Genomic DNA, 27,962 nt, shown 5'->3' with positions numbered 1-27,962 from the left:
GCCACACCCTTTGGGTGATTTTGATGCAAGGCTGGAGTCAGCGCCCGGGTCTGGCCCTGGTAGGGATAGTAATGCTGGGAGGGTTGAACAGAAGGCTAGGTGCCACAGACAGACAAACAACCGCTAACACATTCCCCACGCTGCCTGCTCCCTCACACGGGCTACTTCTATTATTTTTATTCCACAAGCAACGAGATTGACATAAGCTCATTAGAAGGTTTGCTAGAGGCCTGGGGACTGTATTAGTTTACAGAAGCTACTGTAATGAAGTCCTACTGTGAACTTAAAAATACAGGTGCTCCCTGTTCATTTTTAAGACAGAAATTAATTTCTAAATAATGTGTTTATGTGTTCGGGAGGGTATGCAGACATCTGTATGAATCATGGAGACCCTAAGCATCAGTTCCCACTGGAACTAGTCAGAGGCAATTGCAAACCACTCGGGTTTGGGTTCTGGGAACCCTCTACAGAAGAAGCACATGATCTTAACTGTGAGGCATCCCTCCAGTCTCTCATTTCATATATTCAGAAGTTGGAAGTCTGTGGTGCATTCCTTCTAAAGGCTCAGAAAGGGGGAAAAATCTACCCATGAGTTTCCGGGTGTAGGTATCAATCGGTGGCATTCTCTGATGTATAGACGTAACGCATAGAAGATAATAGTGTCTTCCATGATCTTCTAGCCTCTTTATCTTTGTCTAAATCCTGTTAGAAAGAGACTAGTGAAGCCAGGGAGATGGCTCAATGGTTAAAGGTGCTTGTCGCTTTTCCAGGGGACCAGGGTTCAGTTCCCAGTATTGATGTCTGACAGATTACAACCGTTTATAACTACAGCTCCAGGAGATCTGGTACTCTCTTCTGTGCTCTATGGGTACCCACACATACAGACCACATAAATAACAACTGAAAACAAGACTTTTAAAAATGAGGATTCTAGGTGTTGGTTTAAGCACCAACCTACTCCAACATACCCTTTCTTAAGTTAGCTAATGGTTCCAAAAATGTTTCCCTGTCCCAATCAGGTCTCCTTCAGAGGGTCTTAGAACTTCCCCTATCTTTCAGGTGGACACAGTTTAACCCACAACATGGGTCAAATTCATAACCTTTTTGAGTACAGCCAGTCCTTGCATTATAAAGGTTATATTAAAATATTTTGACTCTGCGGTGGTATAAAAGCTGCATGTGTTTATTAGAAAACATATTTGGACTCAGCTATTCCTGGTTAAATGCTACAGAGTAGCATACTCTCCAGCACATGTGCTCACAAGGGGTTTTGCATTTTTGCAACCCAAAGTGTATATAAAAATTATAAATGCCTCCTGCATGCATATAGATGTTCTGTTTGATACATAGAACACTGTTAGATATAGAACAGTGCTCAGTAGATCAAAAGGGATAGTCAACATGCGATTGTACGATGGGCTTTACATTAGAGTATTGCCCAGGTAAGAGGTAATTGTGCCGGTTAGCTTTATGCCAATTTGACACAAGCAAGGGTCATCTGGGAAGAGGGAACCTCAACTGAGAAAATGCCTCCATCAGATTGGCATGTAGGCAAGTCTGTAGGGGCCTTTTCTTGATTGAAAATTGGTGGAAGGCTTAGCCCACTGAAGGCACAGGTCCTAGGCTGGATAAGAAAGCAGGTTGAACAAACCATGGAGGGTAAGCCAGTAAGCAATACTTCTCTGTGAGTCCTGCCCTGGCTGCTGTTTAAGACCCTGCCCTGACTCCATTCGATGACAGACTGTAATCAGGATAGGTACGCCAAATAAACCCTTTCCTAAGTCACGCTGGGTCATGATGCGTGGAACAGCAGTACAAAGTGTACTGGGAGAGAAAAATAAGTAAGTATTCCGAGCACATACATTAAGGCAGGCTGGACTAAGCTAGGACGTTCAGGTTACGCATATGAACTAAAATTTCTACCTGACATATTTTAGTGTTCAATGGAACCCAGTAGGATGGCATCTTGTCCAAGTGACAGACTTTCTCCCCACTCTTCAGCATTCCTAAGTCACCTTTGCAGAGACAACAACACAAGGACACTCACCAAGCTCCTCATTTTATGCCATTGCTGAGAACAAGGCACAGAGGGCTGCACTGCACCCACCTCACCAAGTCCCACAACAGTGCGGACTGCAGGCAAGGCCTTAGGACTTTCTTCCCCAGGTCTGCACAGTTAAATGTAAGAGTTTCCTCCACCCTGGGTCTCAATCCGTAGCCAGCCTGTAAATGCACAGTTAGAGAACATAGTCCCTGCCACCCTTCACCCATTACTCTGAATGCCTTCTGGCTTTACCCATATAAATTCCATTCTAGGGAGAAGGGGAGACTCATTAAGACCCAGCAGACAGAATGCCAAGACAAGGGATCCGTAAACTCAGAACTTTTTGGATAAGCCCTCTGGATTCACAGATTAAAGAAGAGGTGGAAGTGTGCTTTTAAATTAATAAGCAATTCTGACCTTTAAGTATCAAAGAGGAAAGACGAAGCTGGCAGCTGTTTCCGGTCCTCTGTCTCACCCACTCGGCCTTCTGGGAGCTCTACTAGCCGAGAACGCGTGTTCCACTACTGCAACTTTTAGATGGGAACTCGGCAAACCAGACGCTCAGACTCGGACTTCACCATGGGAATCTTTTAAACACAGTCACTGTGAGGATGGCAGCAGACACGTGAGAAGGCTCTGGGTGTTTCTGTTAGTGTAATCCAAGTACACAAGATGGAAATACCAATGACCAACCACAGGGGAATGCCTATTTCTAATTTCCTGATTTTCACTTAGTTTTAAATTATTCAAGAAATGTTAATATGTAACCTAAGTATTCTTTCCGAATTAGCCTCCATTTGATTGATGCTTTCCATTATTTAAAATACTACAGGCTTTTAAATATTTAAAATAATTTTTTAAAAAGTGTGTGTGTGTGTGTGTGTGTGTGTGTGTGTGTGTGTGTGTGTGTGTAAATTCATGTGCTCTCTGTATGTGCACTAGGTGCCTTCTGAGACCAGAAGGTGGCCCGAATTCCCTAGAACTAGAATTACAAGTGGTTGTAAGTTGACCGGTATGGATACTGCAAAGCAATCCAAGGCACTCTGCAAGAGCATCATGTACTCTTAAGTTCTGAGCAAGCTCCTCATCTCACTTTTAAGCAAAGAAAGCATTTTAAAATACTTTGAAAACTCTAGTTCAGTCCTGCTCCATGTCCAGTTCTCCCCATTGTGGGCCAGGCTGGGCTGGAGAGAGGGAAGCTTATCAGGGGTGTGTGGGTGCAATGCAGGCCTAGGTAGACAGTGAGAGCACAGGCAAGGAATGCTCACATACACTCAGGAACAGCTTCAGAGATCTGGTTCAGTTTATTCGGGGGGGGGGCCTTTATGCCCTTGGGAAGGTGGCCAGGGTCTCTGTGGCAAGGTTTGTGTGGCCATGTACAATTGATCAGAACAGGGGTGTTGGAAGATACTTCATCTGTATACTCAGGGGCAGTTTCTGAGGGGGGAAAGCCTTATAACATCAAACAAGGAGTGAGGCCTGATAAGTGTGAGGGTAGTAAAGTGTTACTAGGGTTGATAGTGGGGTAGCCTACTTTCTGGCACAGTTGGGAGAAGGGCAGGAGCCAACACCTGCTGTCCTCATATGAGATATCCCAAGTTGAAACTCCTTGACTCTTCCCTCATTAATCCTGGGCTATTATTGTCCCTCAGGCCAGTGGTTCTCCACCTTCCTAATACTGTCACCCTTTAATAGAGTTCCTCATGTTGTGATGTCCCCCAACCATAAAATTATTTTTGTTGCTTCTTCATAATGGTAACTTCCCTACTATCATGGATTATAATGTATACATCTGTGTTTTCTGATGGTCTTAGGTCATTCAGCCCTCTAAGGGCTCATGACCCATAGGTTGAGAACCACTGTTCTAGTTCATTGTAACAAGAACCCTGGAAATTATTTTTCTAAAATATTTTATAGGGATAATATAATCAAACATTTTCTTCTGTCTCCTGTTTTGTTAAGATGGGTTGTCAAGTAGCACAGGCTAGTCCTAAAACTCACTATATAACCCAAGGATGATGTTGAATGTCTGATCCATCTGCTTCTTCCTCCTGAATGTTGGGATTACAACCCTGCAACATCATGCCCAGCCACTAATGATTGCCAAAGTCAGTTGTCTTGGTCAGGGTTTTACTGCTGTGAGCAGGCACCATGACCAAGGCAGCTCTTAAGAGGACAGCATTTAATTGGGGCTGGCTTATAGGTTCATAGGTTCAGTCCATTATCATCAAGGCAGGAGCATGGCAGCATCCAGACAGGCTTGGTGCAGGCAGAGCTGAGAGTTCTACATCTTCATCTAATGGCTGCTAGGAGAAGACTGGCATCTAAGCAGGCAGGACAAGGATCTTAGAACCCACTCCCACAGTGGCACACCTTCTTCAAGAAGGCTACACCTCCTAATAGTGTTACTCCCTGGGCCAAGCCTATGCAAATCATCATACTAATGTTCCTTAAAAGCAATTTCAAGAAAATATGACTAGTATAAGAAGTTTATATAACTCATTTAAAAAAGCAAAACTCTCATCATATAGGAAAACTGAATAAAAGCATGTTCTGTTCACTGAAATGAAGAGAATAACTATTAGTGTATGAATAGGTCCAGTGTCACGGGATATATGCTAAAATAATAATAATCCTTGGAAAAGGACTCAGATTCTATTTATGATTTCTACCTTAATCCAATAGTCTTGTATCCAAGCCTATTCTCTGTAGAGAAATGGAAAACAGATTGGTGTCCTAGTTTGGTTTCTGTTCTTCTGATAGACACCATGAACAAAAGCAACTCAAGGAGAAGGGTTTTTTTTTTTTGTTTTGTTTTTTGTTTTTTTTTACTTTGCACTTCTACATACCAGTCTATCACCAAGAGAAGCCAAGGCAGTAACTCAAGCAGAATCCAGCAGTAGGAACCGGGATAGAGACCATGGAGGAGATGTGCTTAATGGTTTACTCCTTTGGCTCCTGTTCCCCTGCCTTTCTTAGAACTCCTAGGACTACCTGCCCAGAGGTGGCACTGCCCACAACGTGCTGGGCCCTCACGCACCCATCTCTAATAGTGCTTCATTAGCTTACAGGCAACTCTGATAGAGGCATCTTCTCGCTTGGGATACTTTTTCTCCAAAATGACCTATTGACAAATGCAGACCAGTACACTTGGCCAGTGCTTAAAATGAGGATAAAGAATTGAGGTTAATGGCTGAAGGGAATATGATTTCCAATGGAATTGTTTTAAATTGGATTGTGGTGAAGGGTGTGCATTTCGTTTAATGTCATGGATAGAATGGGCGAGTTTCATGATATGTGGATTAGATCTCCATAGAAATTAGGCAAAGATTATTAATAATATCAAGATAGTAATCAACATAGTATCTAATAGGAAAGTAATCAAACAACCCAAAGCTCTAACATTATAAAACTGCAGGCAGGGGACAGAGAGATCAAAGTCAACAACACTGCAGCACAACCATGAGGAACAGAGTTGAGAGCCCAGGCCCCACACGACAAGACTGGTTTCCCTGCAAGCCTGTCACCAGAACCTTCCTCTGGCCTGCATGTGCACAGGTAGATTGCTACACACACACACACACACACACACACACACACACACACACACACACACACAAATTGGGATGGACATGGAGAAGAGACTGAAGGTCCAGCAACAGGCCCAAAGTGGGATCCAGCTCAAGGGGAGGCCACAAGGCCTGACACCATTACTGAGGCACTCACAAAAAGGGACCTGTCACGTCTGCCTTCTGAAAGACCCAACAAGCAGCTGAAAGAGTCAGATGCAGATATTTGCTCCCAACCAATGAACAGAAGCTGCCAATCCCTGTGGCTGAATTAGGGAAAAGCTGGAGGAAGCTGAGGAGGAGGGCGACCCTGTAGGAGGACCAGCAGTCTCGATTAACCTGGACCCCTGAGATCTCTCAGATACTGGATCACCAACCAGGGAGCACACACCAGCAGAGATGAGGCCCCCAACACATATAGAGCAGAGGACTCCCGGGTCTGGGCTCAGTCAGAGAAGATGCACCCAACCCTCAAGAGACTGGAGGCCCCAAGGAGTTTAGAGGTCTGCTGGGGTGGGGACATCCTCATGGCAACAGGGGCAGCAAGCGAAGAAGGTGAAGTATGGGATGTGAGCCGGGAAGGAAATAAAATCTGGAGTGTAAAATTAATTAATTAATTAATTAATTAATTAATTAAAAATGTCAAAATCTAGGTTGAAGGTAGAGAGGTTCAAAAGAAAAATGAAAAAGAAAAGCAGGTGGAAGAATGAACAATCAAGAGAGGAAAGAACTTGTTTCTGTTTGTTTAAATGACAGATTTTTTTTTTATACACTGTATTTTGATGCAGTTCCCCTCCTCCCACAGCTCCTCTATGGTCCTTGCCACCCACCCAAATCTACACCTTTTCTTTCATCAGAAAACAAATACACACCTGAAAAGAAAAATAAATGGATCAAATAAAACAAGGAAACTAGACTAGCTTAACAAACAAACAAACGAAAAGAAGCAAAGACCGCCCCCACCCCTGTTACCTCCTGGCAAGGGGCAAAGAGACATCTTGGTGATGCTGCTGTTATATCAGATATCAGAGCAGATGGCAGCCCTTTGTTCATCCAGCTTGGTACCTGGCTTGGTGGTCAAAGCTATCTTATGCCTAGGCCTCCTAAGACTCAAATAGAGTCAAATCCAGGCAGCTCACTCAATGCAAGAGGATGAAGACAGAGACCTGCAGCCCACCATCCCACCCACAGACCTGTCCTCTAGCGCACGGCACGTGTGAGCCATGGATAGCTGCTTGCCACCCCTTCATGCAGCTCGGCTGGCAAATGTTACCCAGGGCCCACCAGTCACATGGCCAGTCTGCAGCAGAAGTCGCCGCAGTGTGCCTGTATGTGTGGGTCAGATGGGAGAGAAAGAGGAAGTGGAGCAGCTTGGGTATTATGAAGAGAGATGGAACTGGAGACTCAACTCGTGGGGTGAAGAGGGCTTGCCACCCGCAGCCAGAGTAATAATGTCCCAGACTGAGCTGCCACAGAGGGCCATGTCTGAGGCCAAAGCTACATAGCAACAGGTTCAGTGTCAATGTCTATGGCTCATACGACCATTAGAGAACACGGGGATGTCCCTGGTCCAGGCATCTGCCAGGACCATGTGGATGTCTAAGGGCTGTCCATAACTGGAACCCCCCTCACTAGATGTAGCACCCCGTCTCTCAGTAGCACTTGGGAGAGCAGGCCCTGACCTCTCCTGCACAGCACAGTAGAGCTGACCCTGGTCAGCTGAGGGCCACGGGTGAGCCAGTTCCATGGGCAAGAGCTCTGGAGAGCTGGTCCTTCAACTTGTCTGCTATTAGGTGGTGTGGGTGCAAGAGTGATGTCCTTCCTCTTACTCCTTACAATGTGCAGTAGCCAGGAGAGCTGGCCCTGGGGTCATTAGAACTGGAGGCTAGTTCTGTCCCTCCTCACTGACTATAGTACTTGAACTGCCCTGCACCTTACCTGGGCAACAGCCCTGATGGTGAACCCACAAGTGAGCTGGCTCCAAGGGTGTGAGAATGGAGAGCTGGTCCATCTCCTCACAGGGCACAGCACTGCCAAGGAGAGTAGGCCCCAAACCTTGTCTTGGCAGCACAGTGGAGCTCACTCTGGAGGCATGGGTGCAGGTGAGCTGCCACCCTCCCCTTCCTGCATTGCAGGGCATGAGTGCAGGAGCTGATCCTGATGACATTGGGTGGCCTAGTCCTGGAGAGCTCACCCTGGCGACAAGGAAGAGCGGAGCGGACAGGCTGAGCAGCTCAGCAACTGCCCAGACCCAGATCCGGGGCTCCGAATTGGCCCACCCCAAAATGTCTATCATCTGGAATGGTTGGGACATGTAAAAGGGCCAGTGCGGGATCTCCGTGACACAAGGCAACAACAGGACAACAAGGAGGAGCCCTGATGAGGATGCAATATTGATGGAGTCACAGAAGGCAGAAATCTTGAACTAGGTCAATGACTCATTGCAATGAATACCTGCAAGTAAAGATGTGTAGGGAGGGCTTCCCTACAGGGAGATAAGTGAGACAGGGTGCATGATGGGAAACTCACAAAGAATCAACCAAAAGTTTCTAAAAGAAGGCAAAGAAAACAAGAAACAGAATCAGAGTCACATTAGTTTGAATACACACAAATCCCATAAAATTACAAAACTGGAAACCGTAGGCAAAAGACCTATAAGATTAAATGAAAAACTGCCCAAACAAAGCAGCAATATGAGACAAAAAAAAGGGAGAGAGAGAGGGAGAGAGAGAGACAGAGAGACAGAGAGAGAGAGAGAGAGAGAGAGAGAGAGAGAGAGAGAGAGAGAGCGCCCTCTAAAAACACCACCAAGTTTGTTTTGTGTTGGCCATTGACTGCCGTGCATGGGCCTGCCCTTCAGTGTGTTTCTTATTTGCCGTGAGACTCAGTTGGAGAAAACTAATTTTTTTTTCTTTGCAAGCAGTTCACAATTGGGGATGGCTTCCAGGTTAGAAATGGAGGTGTGGTTCCTCCTCTCAGCACGAAGACCTCATTTGACTTGAACCTGTGCAGGCCCTGTGCATGCCACCACCGTCTCTGTGCGTTCGCATGTGCGTCAGTCCTGTTGTGTCTGGAAGTCCTTTCTTCCATGGCATCATCCATCTCCGCTGGCTCTTGGAGTCTTTCTGCTTCCTCTTCTTCAGAGTTCCCTGAGCCTTGAGGGGAAGAATTTGATGGAGATAACCCATTTAGGACGGAGTGTTCTAAGGTCTCTCACTCTTGGCGCACTGTACAGTTGTGGGTCTCTGTATTTATTACCATCTCCTACAGGAGGAAGCTTCTCTGATGATGGCCAAGCAAGACACAGGTCTGTGAGCAGAGCGGAAGGTGATAGGAGTCATTCTACTGCTGAGCGTACTTTTATAAGTCCACTCTCTTGATGACTAGTCCACCCCCCAGGGGTGACATTCATCTATGTATCAATGCAGACCCTCCTGACAATCAGCTCTTACCAGGCCCACATACTTGGGCTCCTGCATATGGGATTAAAATTTTAACATGTGAGCCTTGGGGGACACATTAACGCCGTGACACATTTCTAGAGGTGATGGTGTGTGCCCCAGTGTTCAGACCGTTTAACTGTAGAATCCATTATAAATTATTTAAACATAGTCTGGGCTATGTCCTCTGGGTTCTAAGATAGATGTGATAGTTTAATTATCCTGTTCAAACTATTTTTCTAATTTCTATCAATTTTTGTTCTGATCTATGGGCTATACAAATAAACTGCTTAATTTTCAAGACTATGATTTTGTAGAAATCTCTGTGGTTTTCTAGCTTAATCTCTCTTAATTATTCTTAATTACTCGGTAGATCTAGAATATACTGTTTGGTTAGAATCCTCTAACGCTTAACTGAGACTAGCTTTAGGACATGGTAGATTTGGTAGATGTTATGTTCTATTTTTGTCTTTCTGGCAAAACTTGGTGTTGAAAACAGTAATGGCCTTATATTCCAGGCATGTTTGCCATAAACCTCCCAGATGACCTTATGTAGAGATGCTTGTCTCTTCATGGAAGCACTTAGTTTGCTCATTTCTAATAACAGCAGACGGAGCTGTGTTGAAAACCATAGCCCTGCTTTTTATTTTCTCCTTGCCCTACCTGTTGCCTTTCCCTTGCTGACTTCACCGCTACTCGGTTGAGTCCATGTTTATTAATCTTTTTTCTCAATATTATTCATTTCAAAACTCCTCTTCTCTTCCTTGAAGCATTACCTTGGGCTGCTAGAGATGGCCTACAGTGGTTAAAGTGCTTGCTATACAAGTGTGAGGACTAGAGTTTGGATCTCCAGACTCTGTGTAAAATGCTAGGTGAGCATGGTGGCTGCATGTGATTCCAGTGCCCAGAAGGCAGAGGCAGGAGGTTTCCAAAGCAAGCTGGCTAGCCAGACACTTCAAATCAGTGAGCTCTGGGTTTGATGGATTGTTCTTTAGTGAACAAGGTGGAGAGTAACAGAGGAAGACTCCTCCCTACTCCTCTTCCACATGTATGTGCACACACAGGCGCACTGGCACTCCTCCACACATGCGGCCCCTTACACATGAACATGTGCACACTTACACACACACACACACACACACACACACACACACACACTGATGATGAGGAAAAGTTACCCTTGAGATTACGTTACAAATTAAATCCCTTATTTTGCCAGGGTACAGCATTAACTGAGATTCTTACCCTACTTTTAAACAATGCAAGGATCCATAACCTCACACAATTCCCGAGCTTGGCTGGCAGAGGCAGACCAATATTTGTGAGTTCCAGGACAGCCACCACGGCTACACAGAGATACTATCTCTATTAAAAAACCAAATTAAAACTAAAAAGAATCCTGTGTTCTGGGTGTTTTATCTATTTACAAGGTAACTACTACTAGTTTGCTAAGAGTTTATCACGAAGTTGATGAATTTTTTTTTACATTCTTTTTTTTTCGGATTATTATTTTCATTTTATTAAATAAGTCTTTTGCCATAAATCAATGCCACGTTTAGCCAAAAGGAGCCTTTCAGGCTTGCTCTAAGAACCTTTTTCTTTTTCTTTCTTTTTTTTTTTTATTAACTTGAGTATTTCTTATATACATTTCGAGTGTTATTCCCTTTCCCGGTTTCCAGGCAAACATCCCCCTCCCCCCTCCCCTTCCTTATGGGTGTTCCCCTCCCAACCCTCCCCCCATTGCCATCCTCCCCCCCACAGTCTAGTTCAGTGGGGGTTCAGTCTTAGCAGGACCCAGGGCTTCCCCTTCCACTGGTGCTCTTACTAGGATATTCATTGCTACCTATGAGGTCAGAGTCCAGGGTCAGTCCATGCATAGTCTTTAGGTAGTGGCTTAGTCCCTGGAAGCTCTGGTTGCTTGGCATTGTTGTACATATGGGGTCTCGAGCCCCTTCAAGCTCTTCCATTTCTTTCTCTGATTCCTTCAACGGGGCTCCAATTCTCAGTTCAGTGGTTTGCTGCTGGCATTCGCCTCTGTATTTGCTGTATTCTGGCTGTGTCTCTTAGGAGCGATCTACATCCGGCTCCTGTCGGTCTGCACTTCTTTGCTTCATCCATCTTGTCTAATTGGGTGGCTGTATATGTATGGGCCACATGTGGGGCAGGCTCTGAATGGGTGTTCCTTCAGTCTCTGTTTTAATCTTTGCCTCTCCCTTCCCTGCCAAGGGTATTCTTTTTCCTCATTTAAAGAAGGAGTGAAGCATTCACATTTTGATCATCCGTCTTGAGTTTCGTTTGTTCTAGGGATCTAGGGTAATTCAAGCATTTGGGCTAATAGCCACTTATCAATGAGTGCATACCATGTATGTCTTTCTGTGATTGGGTTAGCTCACTCAGGATGATATTTTCCTGTTCCAACCATTTGCCTACGAATTTCATAAACTCGTTGTTTTTGATAGCTGAGTAATATTCCATTGTGTAGATGTACCACATTTTCTGTATCCATTCCTCTGTTGAAGGGCATCTGGGTTCTTTCCATTTTCTGGCTATTATAAATAAGGCTGCGATGAACATAGTGGAGCACTATATGTTGAGGCATCTTTTGGGTATATGCCCAAGAGAGGTATAGCTGGATCCTCAGGCAGTTCAATGTCCAATTTTCTGAGGAACCTCCAGACTGATTTCCAGAATGGTTTTTTTACCAGTCTGCAATCCCACCAACAATGGAGGAGTGTTCCTCTTTCTCCACATCCTCGCCAGCATCTGCTGTCACCTGAGTTTTGATCTTAGCCATTCTCACTGGTGTGAGGTGAAATCTCAGGGTTGTTTTGATTTGCATTTCCCTTATGACTAAAGATGTTGAACATTTCTTTAGGTGTTTCTCAGCCATTCGGCATTCCTCAGCTGTGAATTCTTTGTTTAGCTCTGAACCCCATATTTATTAGGGTTATTTGTTTCCCTGCGGTCTAACTTCTTGAGTTCTTTGTATATTTTGGATATAAGGCCTCTATCTGTTGTAGGACTGGTAAAGATCTTTTCCCAATCTGTTGGTTGCCATTTTGTCCTAACCACAGTGTCCTTTGCCTTACAGAAGCTTTGCAGTTTTATGAGATCCCATTTGTCGATTCTTGATCTTAGAGCGTAAGCCATTGGTGTTTTGTTCAGGAAAATTTTCCCAGTGCCCATGTGTTCCAGATGCTTCCCTAGTTTTTCTTCTATTAGTTTGAGTGTGTCTGGTTTGATGTGGAGGTCCTTGATCCACTTGGACTTAAGCTTTGTACAGGGTGATAAGCACGGATCGATCTGCATTCTTCTACATGTTGACCTCCAGTTGAACCAGCACCATTTGCTGAAAATGCTATCTTTTTTCCATTGGATGGTTTTGGCTCCTTTGTCAAAAATCAAGTGACCATAGGTGTGTGGGTTCATTTCTGGGTCTTCAATTCTATTCCATTGGTCTATCTGTCTGTCTCTGTACCAATACCATGCAGTTTTTATCACTATTGCTCTGTAATACTGCTTGAGTTCAGGGATAGTGATTCCCCCTGAAGTCCTTTTATTGTTGAGGATAGCTTTAGCTATCCTGGGTTTTTTGTTATTCCAGATGAATTTGCAAATTGTTCTGTCTAACTCTTTGAAGAATTGGATTGGTATTTTGATGGGGATTGCATTGAATCTGTAGATTGCTTTTGGTAAAATGGCCATTTTTACTATATTAATCCTGCCAATCCATGAGCATGGGAGATCTTTCCATCTTCTGAGGTCTTCTTCAATTTCTTTCCTCAGTGTCTTGAAGTTCTTATTGTACAGATCTTTTACTTGCTTGGTTAAAGTCACACCGAGGTACTTTATATTATTTGGGTCTATTATGAAGGGTGTCGTTTCCCTAATTTCTTTCTCGGCTTGTTTCTCTTTTGTATAGAGGAAGGCAACTGATTTATTTGAGTTAATTTTATACCCAGCCACTTTGCTGAAGTTGTTTATCAGCTTTAGTAGTTCTCTGGTGGAACTTTTGGGATCACTTAAATATACTATCATATCATCTGCAAATAGTGATATTTTGACTTCTTCTTTTCGGATCTGTATCCCCTTGACCTACTTTTGTTGTCTGATTGCTCTGGCTAGAACTTCAAGAACTATATTGAATAAGTAGGGAGAGAGTGGGCAACCTTGTCTAGTCCCTGATTTTAGTGGGATTGCTTCAAGTTTCTCTCCATTTAGTTTAATGTTAGCAACTGGTTTGCTGTATATGACTTTTACTATGTTTAGGTGTGGGCCTTGAATTCCTATTCTTTCCAGGACTTTTATCATGAAGGGGTGTTGAATTTTGTCAAATGCTTTCTCAGCATCTAATGAAATGATCATGTGGTTTTGTTCTTTCAGTTTGTTTATATAATGGATCACGTTGATGGTTTTCCGTATATTAAACCATCCCTGCATGCCTAGGATGAAGCCTACTTGATCATGGTGGATGATTGTTTTGATGTGCTCTTGAATTCGGTTTGCCAGAATTTTATTGAGTATTTTTGCGTCGATATTCATAAGGGAAATTGGTCTGAAGTTCTCTTTCTTTGTTGTGTCTTTGTGTGGTTTAGGTATAAGAGTAATTGTGGCTTCATAGAAGGTATTCAGTAGTGATCCATCTGTTTCAATTTTGTGGAATAGTTTGGATAATATTGGTATGAGGTCTTCTATGAAGGTTTGATAGAATTCTGCACCAAACCCATCTAGACCTGGGTTCTTTTTGGTTGGGAGACCTTTAATGACTGCTTCTATTTCCTTAGGAGTTATGGGGTTGTTTAACTGGTTTATCTGTTCCTGATTTAACTTCGGTACCTGGTATCTGTCTAGGAAATTGTCCATTTCCTGAAGATTTTCAAGTTTTGTTGCATATAGGTTTTTATAGTAAGATCTGATGATTTTTTGAATTTCCTCTGAATCTGTAGTTATGTCTCCCTTTTCATTTCTGATTTTGTTAATTTGGATGCACTCTCTGTGTCCTCTCATTAGTCTGGCTAAGGGTTTATCTTGTTGATTTTCTCAAAGAACCAACTTTTGGTTCTGTTGATTCTTTCTATGGTCCTTTTTGTTTCTACTTGGTTGATTTCAGCTCTGAGTTTGATTATTTCCTGCCTTCTACTCCTCCTGGGTGTATTTGCTTCTTTTTGCTCTAGAGCTTTTAGGTGTGCTGTCAAGCTGCTGACATATGCTCTTTCCTGTTTCTTTCTGCAGGCACTCAGCGCTATGAGTTTTCCTCTTAGCACGGCTTTCATTGTGTCCCATAAGTTTGGGTATGTTGTACCTTCATTTTCATTAAATTCTAAAAAGTTTTTAATTTCTTTCTTTATTTCTTCCTTGACCAGGTTATCATTGAGTAGAGCATTGTTCAATTTCCACGTATATGTCAGCATTCTTCCCTTATTGTTATTGAAGACCAGTTTTAGGCCGTGGTGGTCTGATAGCACGCATGGGATTATTTCTATCTTTCTGTACCTGTTGAGGCCCGTTTTTTGACCAATTATATGGTCAATTTTGGAGAAAGTACCATGAGGAGCTGAGAAGAAGGTATATCCTTTTGCTTTAGGATAGAATGTTCTATAAATATCCGTTAAGTCCATTTGGCTCATGACTTCTCTTAGTCTGTCTACATCTCTGTTTAATTTCTGTTTCCATGATCTGTCCATTGATGAGAGTGGGGTGTTGAAATCTCCCACTATTATTGTGTGAGGTGCAATGTGTGTTTTGAGCTTTAGTAAGGTTTCTTTTACGTATGTAGGTGCCCTTGTATTTGGGGCATAGATATTTAGGATTGAGAGTTCATCTTGGTGGATTTTTCCTTTGATGAATATGAAGTGTCCTTCCTTATCTTTTTTGATGACTTTTAGTTGGAAATTGATTTTATTTGCTATTAAAATGGCTACTCCAGCTTGCTTCTTCTGACCGTTTGCTTGGAAAGTTGTTTTCCAGCCTTTCACTCTGAGGTAATGTCTATCTTTGTCTCTGAGGTGTGTTTCCTGTAGGCAGCAGAATGCAGGGTCCTCGTTGCGTATCCAGTTTGTTAATCTATTTCCTTTTATTGGGGAGTTGAGGCCATTGATGTTGAGATATATTAAGGAATAGTGATTATTGCTTCCCGTTATATTCATATTTGGATGTGAGGTTATGTTTGTGTGCTTTCATTCTCTTTTTTTTGTTGCCAAGACGATTAGTTTCTTGCTTCTTCTAGGGTATAGCTTGCCTCCTTATGTTGGGCTTTACCATTTATTATCCTTTGTAGTGCTGGTTTTGTAGAAAGATATTGTGTAAATTTGGTTTTGTCATGGAATATCTTGGTTTCTCCATCTATGTTAATTGAGAGTTTTGCAGGATACAGTAACCTGGGCTGGCATTTGTGTTCTCTTAGGGTCTGTATGACATCAGTCCAGGATCTTCTGGCCTTCATAGTTTCTGGCGAGAAGTCTGGTGTGATTCTGATAGGTCTGCCTTTATATGTTACTTGACCTTTTTCCCTTACTGCTTTTAATATTCTTTCTTTATTTTGTGCGTTTGGTGTTTTGACAATTATGTGACGGGAGGTGTTTCTTTTCTGGTCCAATCTATTTGGAGTTCTGTAGGCTTCTTGTATGCCTATGGGTATCTCTTTTTTTAGGTTAGGGAAGTTTTCTTCTATGATTTTGTTGAAGATATTTACTGGTCCTTTGAGCTGGGAGTCTTCACTTTCTTCTATACCTATTATCCTTAGGTTTGATCTTCTCATTGAGTCCTGGATTTCCTGTATGTTTTGGACCAGTAGCTTTTTCCACTTTACATTATCTTTGACAGTTGAGTCAATGATTTCTAGGGAATCTTCTGCTCCTGAGATTCTCTCTTCCATCTCTTGTATTCTGTTGGTGAAGCTTGTATCTACAGCTCCTTGTCTCTTCTTTTGGTTTTTCTATATCTAGGGTTGTTTCCATGTGTTCTTTCTTGATTGCTTCTATTTCCATTTTTAATTCCTTCAACTGTTTGATTGTGTTTTCCTGGAATTCTTTCAGGGATTTTTGTGTCTCCTCTCTATGGGCTTCTACTTGTTTATTTATGTTTTCCTGGAATTCTTTCAGGGATTTTTGCGATTCCTTTCTGTAGGCTTCTACTGGTTTATTAATGTTTTCCTGTGTTTCTCTAAGGGAGTTCTTCACGTCTTTTTTGAAGTCCTCCAGCATCATGATCAAATATGATTTTGAAACTAGATCTTGCTTTTCTGGTGTGTTTGGATATTCCATGTTTGTTTTGGTGGGAGAATTGGGCTCAGATGATGCCATGTAGTCTTGGTTTCTGTTGCTTGGGTTCCTGCGCTTGCCTCTTGCCATCAGATTATCTCTAGTGTTACTTTCTTCTGCTATTTCTGACAGTGGCTAGACTGACCTATAAGCCTGTGTGTCAGGAGTGCTGTAGACCTGTTTTCCTCTCTTTCAGTCAGTTATGGGGACAGAGTGTTCTGCTTTCAGGCGTGGAGTTTTTCCTCTCTACAGGTCTTCAGCTGTTCCTGTGGGCCTGTGTCTTGAGTTCACCAGGCAGGTCACTTGCAGCAGAAAAGTTGGTCTTACCTGTGGTCCTGAGGCTCAAGTTCGCTTGTGGGGTGCTGCCCTCGGGCTCTCTGTGGCGGCAGCAACCAGGAAGATCTGTGCCGCCCTTTCCGGGTGCATCAGGGTTCCAGATGGCCTTTGGTGTTTTCCTCAGGCGTCCGAGATGTATGTGCAGAGAGCAGTCTCTTCTGGTTTCCCAGTCTTGTCTGCCTCTCTGAAGGTTCAGCTCTCCCTCCCACGGAATTTGGGTGCAGAGAACTGTTTATCCGGTCTGTTTCCTTCAGGTTCCGGCGGTGTCTCAGGCAGGGGTCCTGCAGCTCCTGGGCCCTCCCCCCACAGGAGCCCAGAGGCCTTATACAGTTTCCTCTTGGGCCAGGGATGTGGGCAGGGGTGGACAGTGTTGGTGGTCTCTTCCGCTCTGCAGCCTCAGGAGTGCCCACCTGACCAGGCGGTGAGGTCTCTCTCTCTCTCATGGGGTCTGGGAGCAGAGAGCTGAAGTTGATGAATTTTATCATATATTTTTGTTCTATTTAATAACAATCATATTTTCCTCTATTTTGTGGTTAATATTCAAATATCTAAATAACCTTGCATTATTGGGAAAACCCCACACTTTTGTCATGTTGCAAATATATTTTCTATATACCTATGAGATAGATTTGCTAATAATTTGCCCATAATTTTGCATATATGTTTATAAGACTCATTGGCCCATCATGTTCCTTTCTTATAACATTTGAGGATTTGTACAGGATTCATTCAGACATTGATGGGCATTCTGGAACCACCTCGATTCAACATTAAGACTAGAGATGGAGGGGTTGGGGATTTAGCTCAGTGGTAGAGCACTTGCCTAGCAAGCGCAAGGCCCTGGGTTCGGTCCCCAGCTCCTAAAAAAAGAAAAAAGAAAAAAAAAAGACTAGAGATGGGTCTAACCTGCACTGCCTTCATTGAGGACAACGCAATATATATGGGAAAATATTAGGTTAACATTTACATCGGCAAATACACAGTATCAAGCTACTGAAAAGTAGATTCCAAGGCTAAAACATGTGCTATCTGATGCTTCAGCAGCTGTGAAGTCATGACCCACAAATGTCTGAACTGACCTGGTGTACAGCAGCTCTGGACCCATCATTTTGTAGGAAATGTAGCCAGATTTAGAGTAATATAGCAATGCCCTCATTCAACTGGAGACAAAACCATCCAGACAGCAGGTGAGACAAATACTACCTTTAAAAATGGCCGTTTGTTCTCAGGAATGTTTGACATCTTCAAGGGGGTGTTTTCTTTTCATAAGATAGTTTCTAAAAGGAAAGAAATAAATGTGTGCACGTAGTGGAAGAGCGTGGAGACTCTCTGCCAGATGATCTACGATGCAGGCCAATTCTCCTTTGCTCTGGGGGAGAACTGGAGACACGGTTCTGCTGAGTGATAAATACATTCACAGCAAACATCACTAAGTCCTTAAAGCCCCGAGAATGAAAGATGAGGCTATAAAAAGCATGAAGAATGGCATAGACGATAGCATAGCAAAGCCGAGTCTCTTGGACCAGGGAAAACACAATGACTGAATTCCCTCTTACAGCATGTTGTTACAACAAAAATATTTATATTTCCACTGAGCACTGATTCGCTGGAATAAAAGGATCGGTTCCAAGCAAAGACCCACACAGAAAACACAGCCTGAAGGTAACTGGAGAACATATGCTCTACATGTCCTGTCACCCGTGTCAACGGATATTTATTAGCCAGACTGCATGTAGCCATGCCTGCAAACACTTGCAGTACGAAGCACATATAAAAACAGATCTGATGTTTTCCCCTTGGACACTCCATTCCAAAGACCAAGATGTATATGGCTCGCTCTTTCTCTACGGACACACACTACACATCTTTCTTCAGCAGGGGGATTCTTAGCAGCTGTATCCCACCAAATGAGAATCAAATGGATGGGGTTTAAATGTGTCTATGAAGAAATGGGGGAGAACGCGCACACGATGGCTCTGCATAAAAAATGTTGCTCCAGCTATAGGGAATCGAAGGAATCATGAATTATCTGGGGGTGGGGGGGTTAATGCAGACAAGGATCATGAAACAAACTCTAATTGTGTGAGCTGTGTTCTCTCCTACCATTTCCTACTCATCTATCCCCCCACTCTTCCTCATTTTCAGGCCCATTACATAGAGTTTAGAGAAATAGTTCTCTACTTTAAATCTACTAGAAAATGACACGCTCAACATTGATACAGACTGGCTGTTGTGAGTCTAAAACATACAGGACTTGGGGCTGAGGATTTAGCTCAGTGGTAGAGCGCTTACCTAGGAAGCGCAAGGCCCTGGGTTCGGTCCCCAGCTCCGAAAAAAAGAACCAAAAAAAAAAAAAAAAAACATACAGGACTTGCCTCCTGCCCCCTCAAAAACAAAACAAAACAAAACAAAACACAGTTACAAATAAAAACGTAGGAGGCCACCAGAAACCTGGATATTTGTGGAACCGTCATATTCTTAAATACTGTCAAGAAATGTAAACTTAATGCTCCATAGGCATGCAGGGAAGAAAATACTGGGAATCTTACGCAGCTGTGGACACTGCAGACTACAATACAGACCTTCCAGAAACAGTTGAGTGGTTATTATGTGGTAACCAACTGCTTTCTGATTGGTTATAAACTCTGTTCCATTAGAGGGGATTTTCCCATCTGGTACTATAATTGTGGTCAAAAGCCCATGACTGGGAGTTTAAAGCCCATGTAAAGCCCATGTAAAGGCCATAGCTTATGTCTGCACTGGTCATTGGTCCCAGGGTAGAACCTGTTATTGTTATTTTGCTAAATGGTCATGTTGTCAATTAAATTATAAATATTTACTTTTCTATATATAGACCTGATTTTCACCCGGTTTTGATCAAAGCAACTCCTCCTTCCTTCTTTTCCTTCCTTCCTTCCTTCCTTCCTTCCTTCCTTCCTTCCTCCCTCCCTCCCTTCTTTCCTTTCCTTCCTTCCTTCCTTCCTTCCTTCCTTCCTTCCTTCCTTCCTTCCTTTTCAGTTAGAGCAGTCAATGCAGAGATTCACAGATAATTGAAGTGCTGAGAAGTGACCGAGGACTCATCCTTAAACAAGACATCTTTATCAACTACTCCCACCCTAGCCTATGCCAAGGCTCAGGGAACATTCCAGAGGAGGAGGTGAAAAGACTGTAAAAGCTACATAGGGAGGAATACTGTGTAATGCTCTCTCCTGGACAAGATACGGCTTTCTCAATTAGGAACTCCCAGCAACCCTAGTTACTCTCACAAGATCTATATGAAATCAAGCCAGACAAAATTTCAACATTGAGGAGGAATTCTCGAGGTCCCTATTGTGAACCTTTTGGTTCTTCCTCTATTGTGAAGAACTCTTAGCAGTTAATAGCTGCTAGGGAAAGGAGAAATCATTCTTCTTTGAGGATGGCAGGTTACCCATGATCCAGTGGATGGCCCCACAGCACATACATATGAAAAGGATAAATTGCCCTAGTGGATTGTTTTAGAAGAAGTGCTGCTGTGTCTTTGGCATTTGAAATCACATTTCTGTCATCTTTCCAGCTTCTGGAAGGATCGTTGTGAAGGCTGCACAGGGAGAGCCACAGGTCCAAGCTCATCCTGGTAGGCAACATCAGCATCAGGAAGATGAAATCCATGAAGCAGTAGCCACTCTGATTGTGGATGTGGACTTGTGTGTCCTCCAAACCAACAAAGAGTCCATTAAGTTCAATGTGTGGGACACAGCGGGCCCAGGAGAAGTTTGGAGACAGCATGACAGCTACTGCTTCCAGTGTGCGATTACGATGTTTGATGTGAATAACATCAAGAGTTACTTACTTACACCTAACGGGCAGAGTTCTGGTGTGCACGTGTGAAAACATCCTTGTTGTATTGTGTAGCAACAAAATGGATATTAAGGACAGGAGACAAATCTATTGTCTTCCACTGGAAGAAGAATCTTTCAGTTCTACGACTGTTATGCCAAAAGTAGCTACAACTTGGAAAAGCCCTTTCTCTAGCTTGCCAGAAAGCTCATCAGAAATCCTAATCTGATGTTTCATGGACCCAGCTTTGCCAACACAGTTGCACAAAAGACTGCCTCTTGGATGAGGGTGATGACCTGAGATATCATCAGTACAGCACGCTCACACATGCATACACATGTGTTCTCTCTCTCTCTCTCTCTCTCTCTCTCTCTCTCTCTCTCTCTCTCTCTCTCTCTCTCTCTCTCTGCCACCTTATTATTTAGCTAAGAAGACTGTGTACTTCATTGGGATGCTGAAGGAGATGAGTAGGCTTCAGAATGAATGTGGCAGTTAAAACATACCTTCATGTTTTGTTTTTTGTTGTATCTGTGTTTGTTCGGACTTGAATATTTAGCTGTTTGGAGCACAGTTATTTCCCTCCTGAATTTCATAGATGAGACTGCTACTGACAGTCAGTCATATCACAATATTCAGTTTGTTACTGTCATTCCCATTCTTCTCATTTAGAATCAGAATACAGTTCTTCAAATAAAAAAGAAGACAGGGAAGCTGGGGACAGGAGGACTTTTAAGGGATCCATGGGAGTTGAAGGAAGAAGCAGGGAAGAAGATATGATCATATTTCACTGATGTGTGTATGGAATTCTCAAAGAATAATTTTTAAAAATAGGAAAAAAAATCAAAGGTAAGAATACAATTTTAAAAATCAAAAGGAATGTGTAAAGTGTGGTCTTTGTCACATTGATGACTCTGGCAAACTAACTGACCTCCATGACTGAGGCAGGAGGAAGACCCACACGGGGCCAGCAGCAGCTCTACTGTGGCCTTCATGTAGGTTGGTTGAGCTGTACAGTGCTACCCACAGAAGCCCAGGGTAGAGGATGCCGTGGGTGTTCTTGAAGAGGGCATGGACATAAAGAAAATGTTGTAGCAATGTGGCAGAAGGAACCACCAGATTGGGTGTGGGAGGAAGACTCCCAGACCTTTTTCTGTAGAAATATATTAAACTCTAGCCCTTCACAGGGTGTGGACATCAGGGACGCATGGCAGGGACACATGGGAGATACTAAGACAGCCCTTCTAAAAGCACGTGGTCTATAGATCGTCTTGGTCTGAGATGACTGCTGTGCTTTGTAAGGAAAGGTGTAAACATCTGGACTCACTCCAGCTTGTAGCATGCGGGTCTGTGTGAGAATCATGGTAGTGTGTAGTTGGGTAAGTGCTGAGTGATACGCAGCGAAAGTGATACTTCAGACACAATAAAGAAAGCTTTTTGCTTTTAGTCTTACCAGGGGCTTCTCTTGTTAATGGATGCACATGGGCATTTTCAGTTTATATGTATGTGAGCTTAGACTTCTAAAGGACATGGTCAGTCTGTTCTACCTCACAGTCTACTTCTGACGTATACATATTTAAATCTAAACCGGAAAGACTCTCGAAGCTAACGAACAGATTGGATCTTAGAGACTGTAAGAAAACCACATGACATCCTTACAGCTATTTTACCCTTCTCCCTCCTCCTTCTGTCCCTAACTACATGCTAAGGATTTGTCCTTAGACCCACATATAAAAGTAGCCATCTCTGTCTATCAAGGAAACCATAGACAAAGAGCATAATAGAGAAGCACACCCAGTCAAAAAACAGAGTGGAGGGGCCCAGTCAAAAACAACTCCAGAACCCAAGAATCAGAGGATCAAGGAATTTGTTGTAAGACCAGGTCTCCTAGTAATGACAGGAGCTACCCTCATAAAGTCCCACCAACATGATGACCTAAACCCCAACTGAACAAGGACAGTAGCAACAGACGTGCTGAAGTACATAGAGAAAAGCCTACAGGGCCTCAGTCCTATGTAAAGAACTGTGGGCAACCAAAGAATGCTGAGGGTGGAAGGAATAGTCTTCCCCAGGAGACAGCATGTCAACTGGTTATCCACCCAATACCAAATGGTCAGCCCAGAAAACATAGACCCACAATAACACTGTGTAGACTGATCAGGATATCTAATACATATGCATCTACCTACACATATACATATATGTATTCCAATGAAAATCAATGGGAAAAAGGCCATAAAATTTGGAGGACAGTAATAAGGTTATATGGGAAGGGTTGAAGGAAATAAATGGAAGGGGAGAAGTGATGTAATATCATCTGAAAATCAAAAGCAATAATAAATTTTAAAAGAAAACCATGTGTGCTGGTTTGGATGAGGATGCTCTCCACATGCTCACATGTTTCAATGCTGGGCTCCCAGATAGTGAAATCGTTTTGGAAGGATTAGGAGGTGTGGTCTTGTCGGAGTAGGTGTACCTTTATTGGAGGAGGAATGTCACTGAGGGTAGGCTTTGAGGCATCAAAAGCTCAAGTCAGGCCTAGTGTCTTTCTCTCAGCCTGAAACTTATGTATCCAATGTGAGCTCTCAGTTACTTCTCCAGAACCATGTCTGCTCACTGGCCACCAAGTTCCCCACCATGATGATCATATCTGAAACTATACATAAGCCCTCAGTTAAATGCCTTATTTTATAAGTCTCTTCGGTCATCATGTCTCCTAACAGCAATAGCACAGTAACTAAGACACCATGTGAGGCAAATGAACTGAGTTTCTGCAGATCTAACCTTCTGACTTCCTCCTTCTCAGCCTCGCAGACACATCACTATTGCAGCGATGGGTGGTGACACTTGGCAGATAATGTGTCCTAAAAGCCCAAGGCCTGCATAAGATAAACGACAAAATGTTTTCCAAGGACAATGGGGATAAGATACCAGGGCCTTCTTATCTACATAATCTTAATTAGACCAATTTGTATCTAACTTGTGCATGACAAAAATTCTCTAGGTGTTTCTGTGCTACATTAAGTAAGGGTATGTCCAAAATAGAAAACTTGTCACCGTAGTATCTGCCCTGAATTGAGCTTTTTGGACTATGTTTCCCATAAACAACAGTGAGTGTGACATTTGTGTGTGTACTTGTTCTTGTTCTCCCTCAGAATTTCAATTCCTTAAGAATATAGACCACATTCTATGTAGTAAGAAGTCACATTAACCAATTACAAAGAGTGAATGTGATTAAAGATTAAGAGAAGTAAAAAATAATGTGAGTTATCAAAGAACCATATAGCCAGTTAGAACCGCCCATAACCAAGTTCTAGGAAGGAAACTCTTCCCACTCACTGGGGTGCTCTCAACAGTAAACTTCTGGTACGAGTCCCCCAAGGATCACAGTACACATATGGCTACCCTGCTTTGGGATGAACAATCCAATAGATTTCCTCAGACCACAGGCATCACTGCATTCTCTTTACAGAATCTTCTCACCCTGTAGAGCTCCCTCTGTCTTCTTACCACATATAGCACATTGCCTTCTTTCTCTTCACCCCATCTTACCCCCACAGAGCTTACTACACTCACTCCACCACCACATCCACATAGCTCACTGGATTCTCCTTCTCTTGATAACCACAAAAGTCCAGTCTATTGCATTAAACTAGAAACAAAGTACTGTGCCGAATTTTTTTCCAAATCAGAAATTACATCCTTAAGACCTAGAAAATGAACACAACTTGCAAGTTTCAGGAAGCTCCAGAAGCTTACAGAATACCCAAAGCCCCTCTTGACAGTTATAAAAGCAATATAGCTACTGAAAAAATGCAACTCTGGCCAACAGAGCTACCAGCAAGTCCTACAAGGACTCAAGGAATGCAGATTTCATGAGCTGTCACTCATGCTGAGGGGTGCTCCTTGGTGATGTGACTGCCTTGAAGTTGTTTATGCTCCTGTCACTCCTCCTCTATGATCTGCTAGTAACCCCAATACTCATTGGTTCACTAATCCAGTCTTAGATGAAATTGTTCCTCTATCTTCTGTCAGTATCTATCTGGGATGGAGAGATGTTTGTTCTTATCTCACCAGACACACAAGGGGTAAGTGTCATGTCATTCCTCATTGGCTATGAGATCTCAGATACTGGGCAACAGTGGACTTTGCTGGCACAAAGATCCAGACACTGGACTGAGGGAACTTATGATTTTCAACATCTAAAAACTGCCCAGGATAATGTGTGTGTGTGTGTGTGTGTGTGTGTGTGTGTGTGTGTGTGTGTGTATGTGTTTGTGCACAATGCATGTGAGGACATGGGGGTCTGTTTGTCCCCTCATTCTTATTGTCTCTCCTGTGGTGATCCTCTCTGCCCCATGGCATAATTTCATCTGTCTCATTGTGATATCTTTCCTCATGAGGGATTTTTTTTAAATTGTCATTGTCCAGGTTTTGCTGTTGTGGAGAGAGACCTCTTTGAGGAGTAACAAGATCATCTCGGCATGGAAATTGTACCACTGGGCTGAGGTGATGCCTCTGCACCACGCTCAAACATTGGTGCAGGAGATCACGCATCCTGATATACAGAAAGTTTATCTGTCAGACAAAAACTTGTCTATACCAGAAATGACCCCCAAGTAGAGGGCCTTAAATTTCCACCCCACTGCTCTAAACTGAAGAGCTGCCATTTCGAGCCCTACATGTATGAACACAATGTAGCCAATGTGGGAATGGGAATAGGCTGTCTCCATTAGGCAAACAGCTTACTGCTTCTTCCATACAGAGTTACCACTACCTGTGCAAGCATCAAGGCTCTGGAGGATTCCGGGTGCTGCTCACAGAGCTGTGTGCTGCTTCCCACACTCTGTGTGCTTTAGAGTCCTGTTTCTGTTTAGAGTTTTCTGAAATGGTGTCCACTGCATCCCAGCTCTTCCTAAGAAAAAAGCAGAGAGAGAGAGAGAGAGAGAGAGAGAGAGAGAGAGAGAGAGAGAGAGAGAGAGAGGGGACCAGTACTATTTTAACTTTCAGATCTGTTAGAAAAGCACTTCCTATCCTCTTTGCTAAAATAAGGACTTGACTGCAGTATCCTTAGAGGTGAGACATGTAGTCTAAAAAAAGAGCGAGCTTAAAGTGACATCTTTTTCATTCTTTTTTTTAAAGCACGAAGTCAAGCCAATGTAACTAAACCCCATCTATAGCCTTTATAGTTTATGTATTCAGTGTCGCAAAAACTTATGTCATGAAAATAGATTTTTCTTTTTCTTCTTGCCCCCTTAACTGGTCTGAGATAGATGTCCTATTCTTGGTGTGTTCTCGCTCTTCCCTCCCCCACTCTCTGTGTGTATTCGTTTCCTCTACTCCTTCCTTTTCTGCTATACTGTGACAGGGGGTCTCTCTCCAACATCGGCAAAATGCTGCTTGAACCCAGAATTGTGATAACCAGTAACTCCAGGCACAGACCCATGTCCAGTTACACCCGTTGCTAAGCTGAGCCAGGCCATTGCAAATCTCGGAGTTTCTGAAAGGAGCAGAATAGATGTGCTGGAGGAAGACACAGAGGTCTGGTGTGCAATCACATGCTGCTAAGAGTAACTTCCAACATGTCTGTTTCATCAGATACACCACTTCTATGATGGACATATGAGTTCCTTCGAGATCTGATGATGGAGATTTAGACATGCTCACACAAGGACTGGGGTGTTCCTGATTCATTTGCTTGTCCAAAGATAGGTTCAACTCCCAGCACCACAAAATGTTATAATGTACCATATACTTTGAATTAAGATAAAACTGCATTCTTTTGACATGTCCGAAATCTAAGTACATTATCACCTTTTCCTTAAATGCCAAAAAAGTCTACAACTTAAGGGGGAGAAAGACTTGAAGGTGTTTTTATCTGGTCTGGAAAATAATTTGGAAGCTCATCAAGCAATTATCATATAATTCTCAAGCATCCCACCAATACGATTACTGAACATCATGTGTACTTACCCAAGAGAGATGAAAACCAGTCCATGTGAAACTTGTACATCAAAGTAGTATGATTGACAGTACTGAAAAAGCCCAACTATCTATCACTAGTAATCTATCCACAGAAACAGAGTATTACTCAGCAATAAAAAGAACAAGTCAGTAATATATGCTATAATATGAACAAAACTCTGTTATTATGCTAAGAAGAAGCTAGTCATTATCAAGCAGATATTTTACATTTGTACAATGTCCAGAGTAGCCAGATATGTGAAGCAGAAAGGTTAGTCATATCCTAGAACTGAGGACACAAGGCAACAAAAAGAGCAGAAGAGAAGGACAGCGACTGCTAACTCATAAGCCATTTTAGACAAGAGGTCAAAAGTTCCACTAAAGGTCACTGAAGGTTCAGAAATTATCATGTGAAAAGTCTGAATTGTCTGTGTTAAATTAATAGCTTAAGTGGTAGATGAATTTTATCTCGATAAAGATGAAGGTTTAAAAACAGTGCAATTTGGCTTCTGACCAGATGACTCAGGGGGTAAAGGTACCTGCCACCAAGTCTGACGACCTGAATTTGATCCTGCTTACTACATGGTGGAAGGAGGGAACTGACTCCAGCCATTGTCCCCTGACCTCCACACACCAGCTATTCTGTGAGAATGCATGCAAACACATAAATAAACAAACAGATACATCTAAAGATGGTGAGAGTGAGAAAGATTCTTTACCCTAGTGTTTAACTTTTGGTTCTTAATTAGAAGATTCACTGTTACTGTGTAACCCATGCAGGCTAGCCCCAGTGCCTTTGACAACATTGTGACAGGGTATTATTAAATCAAAGTTCATGCTTGAGAAAAAGGTCTCAATATTTTAAGTAAGTCTAGAGATTTATCCTGACCTTATCCATCCCAAGCTTCCGTTGCATCTGGCTGCATGCAGCTCAGGGTCAGAGGCTAGACACACCTGATAGCTCTTGGGAGTAGGAATTCTCAAATATGCTACTGGCTATGGTTACGTACATCAAGACCACACAGGCAGGGAGACCCGAGACAGCAACTGTCTTGACACCATCTAACTCTACCTCTGGAGTGAGATCCTGATTAAAGCAACACAGTGAGAGAAAGGAGGAGGGACCACACCAGTACAGACAGGGAGGGAAGAGCAGTGAGCCGAGCCTCACAACCAAGAGCTCCTTGCAATCATTAGAGACTGAGTGTCCTAGCTGAGTGTGTCAAGGTTTATGCCAACTTGATACAAGTTAACCTCATCTGAGAGGAGGGAACCTAGACTGAACAATGCCTCCCTAAAATCAGGATGTAGGCATGTCTGTAGGGAATTTTTAAATTAATGATTAATGTGGAAGGACCCAGCCCATTGTGAGTGGTGCCACACTAGAGCTGGTGGTCCTGGGCTCTACAAGTGAGCAGGATGAACAAGCCATGAGGACCAAGCCAGTAAACAGCATCCTCAGTGGCTGTGTTTCAGCGCCTGCCTCCAAATTTCCTTCCAGTCTGAGTTCCTGCCATGGCTTGCCTTAGCGGAC

General features: G+C 43.0%; 1 protein-coding gene across 1 annotated transcript; it reads left to right on the top strand.

Annotated features, from left to right (window-relative positions):
• The first annotated feature begins 18,386 nt into the window (after nt 1–18,386).
• On the top strand, nt 18,387–20,518 carry LOC148005885 (GTP-binding nuclear protein Ran, testis-specific isoform-like). Its single transcript, XM_087551828.1, has 2 exons — nt 18,387–18,405; nt 20,205–20,518. Exons 1-2 carry the CDS (start codon nt 18,387–18,389, stop codon nt 20,516–20,518), a joined length of 333 nt encoding a protein of 110 aa, XP_087407954.1.
• The last annotated feature ends 7,444 nt before the right edge of the window (nt 20,519–27,962 follow it).

The sequence above is a fragment of the Rattus norvegicus genome, chromosome 5, assembly GCF_021556685.1.
Source record: "Rattus norvegicus strain SHRSP/BbbUtx chromosome 5, alternate assembly SHRSP_T2T, whole genome shotgun sequence".
NCBI classification, from domain to species: Eukaryota; Metazoa; Chordata; class Mammalia; order Rodentia; family Muridae; genus Rattus; species Rattus norvegicus.
The sequence above is the reverse complement of the archived record's forward strand: the minus strand, read 5'-3'. Positions and strand labels throughout refer to the sequence as shown.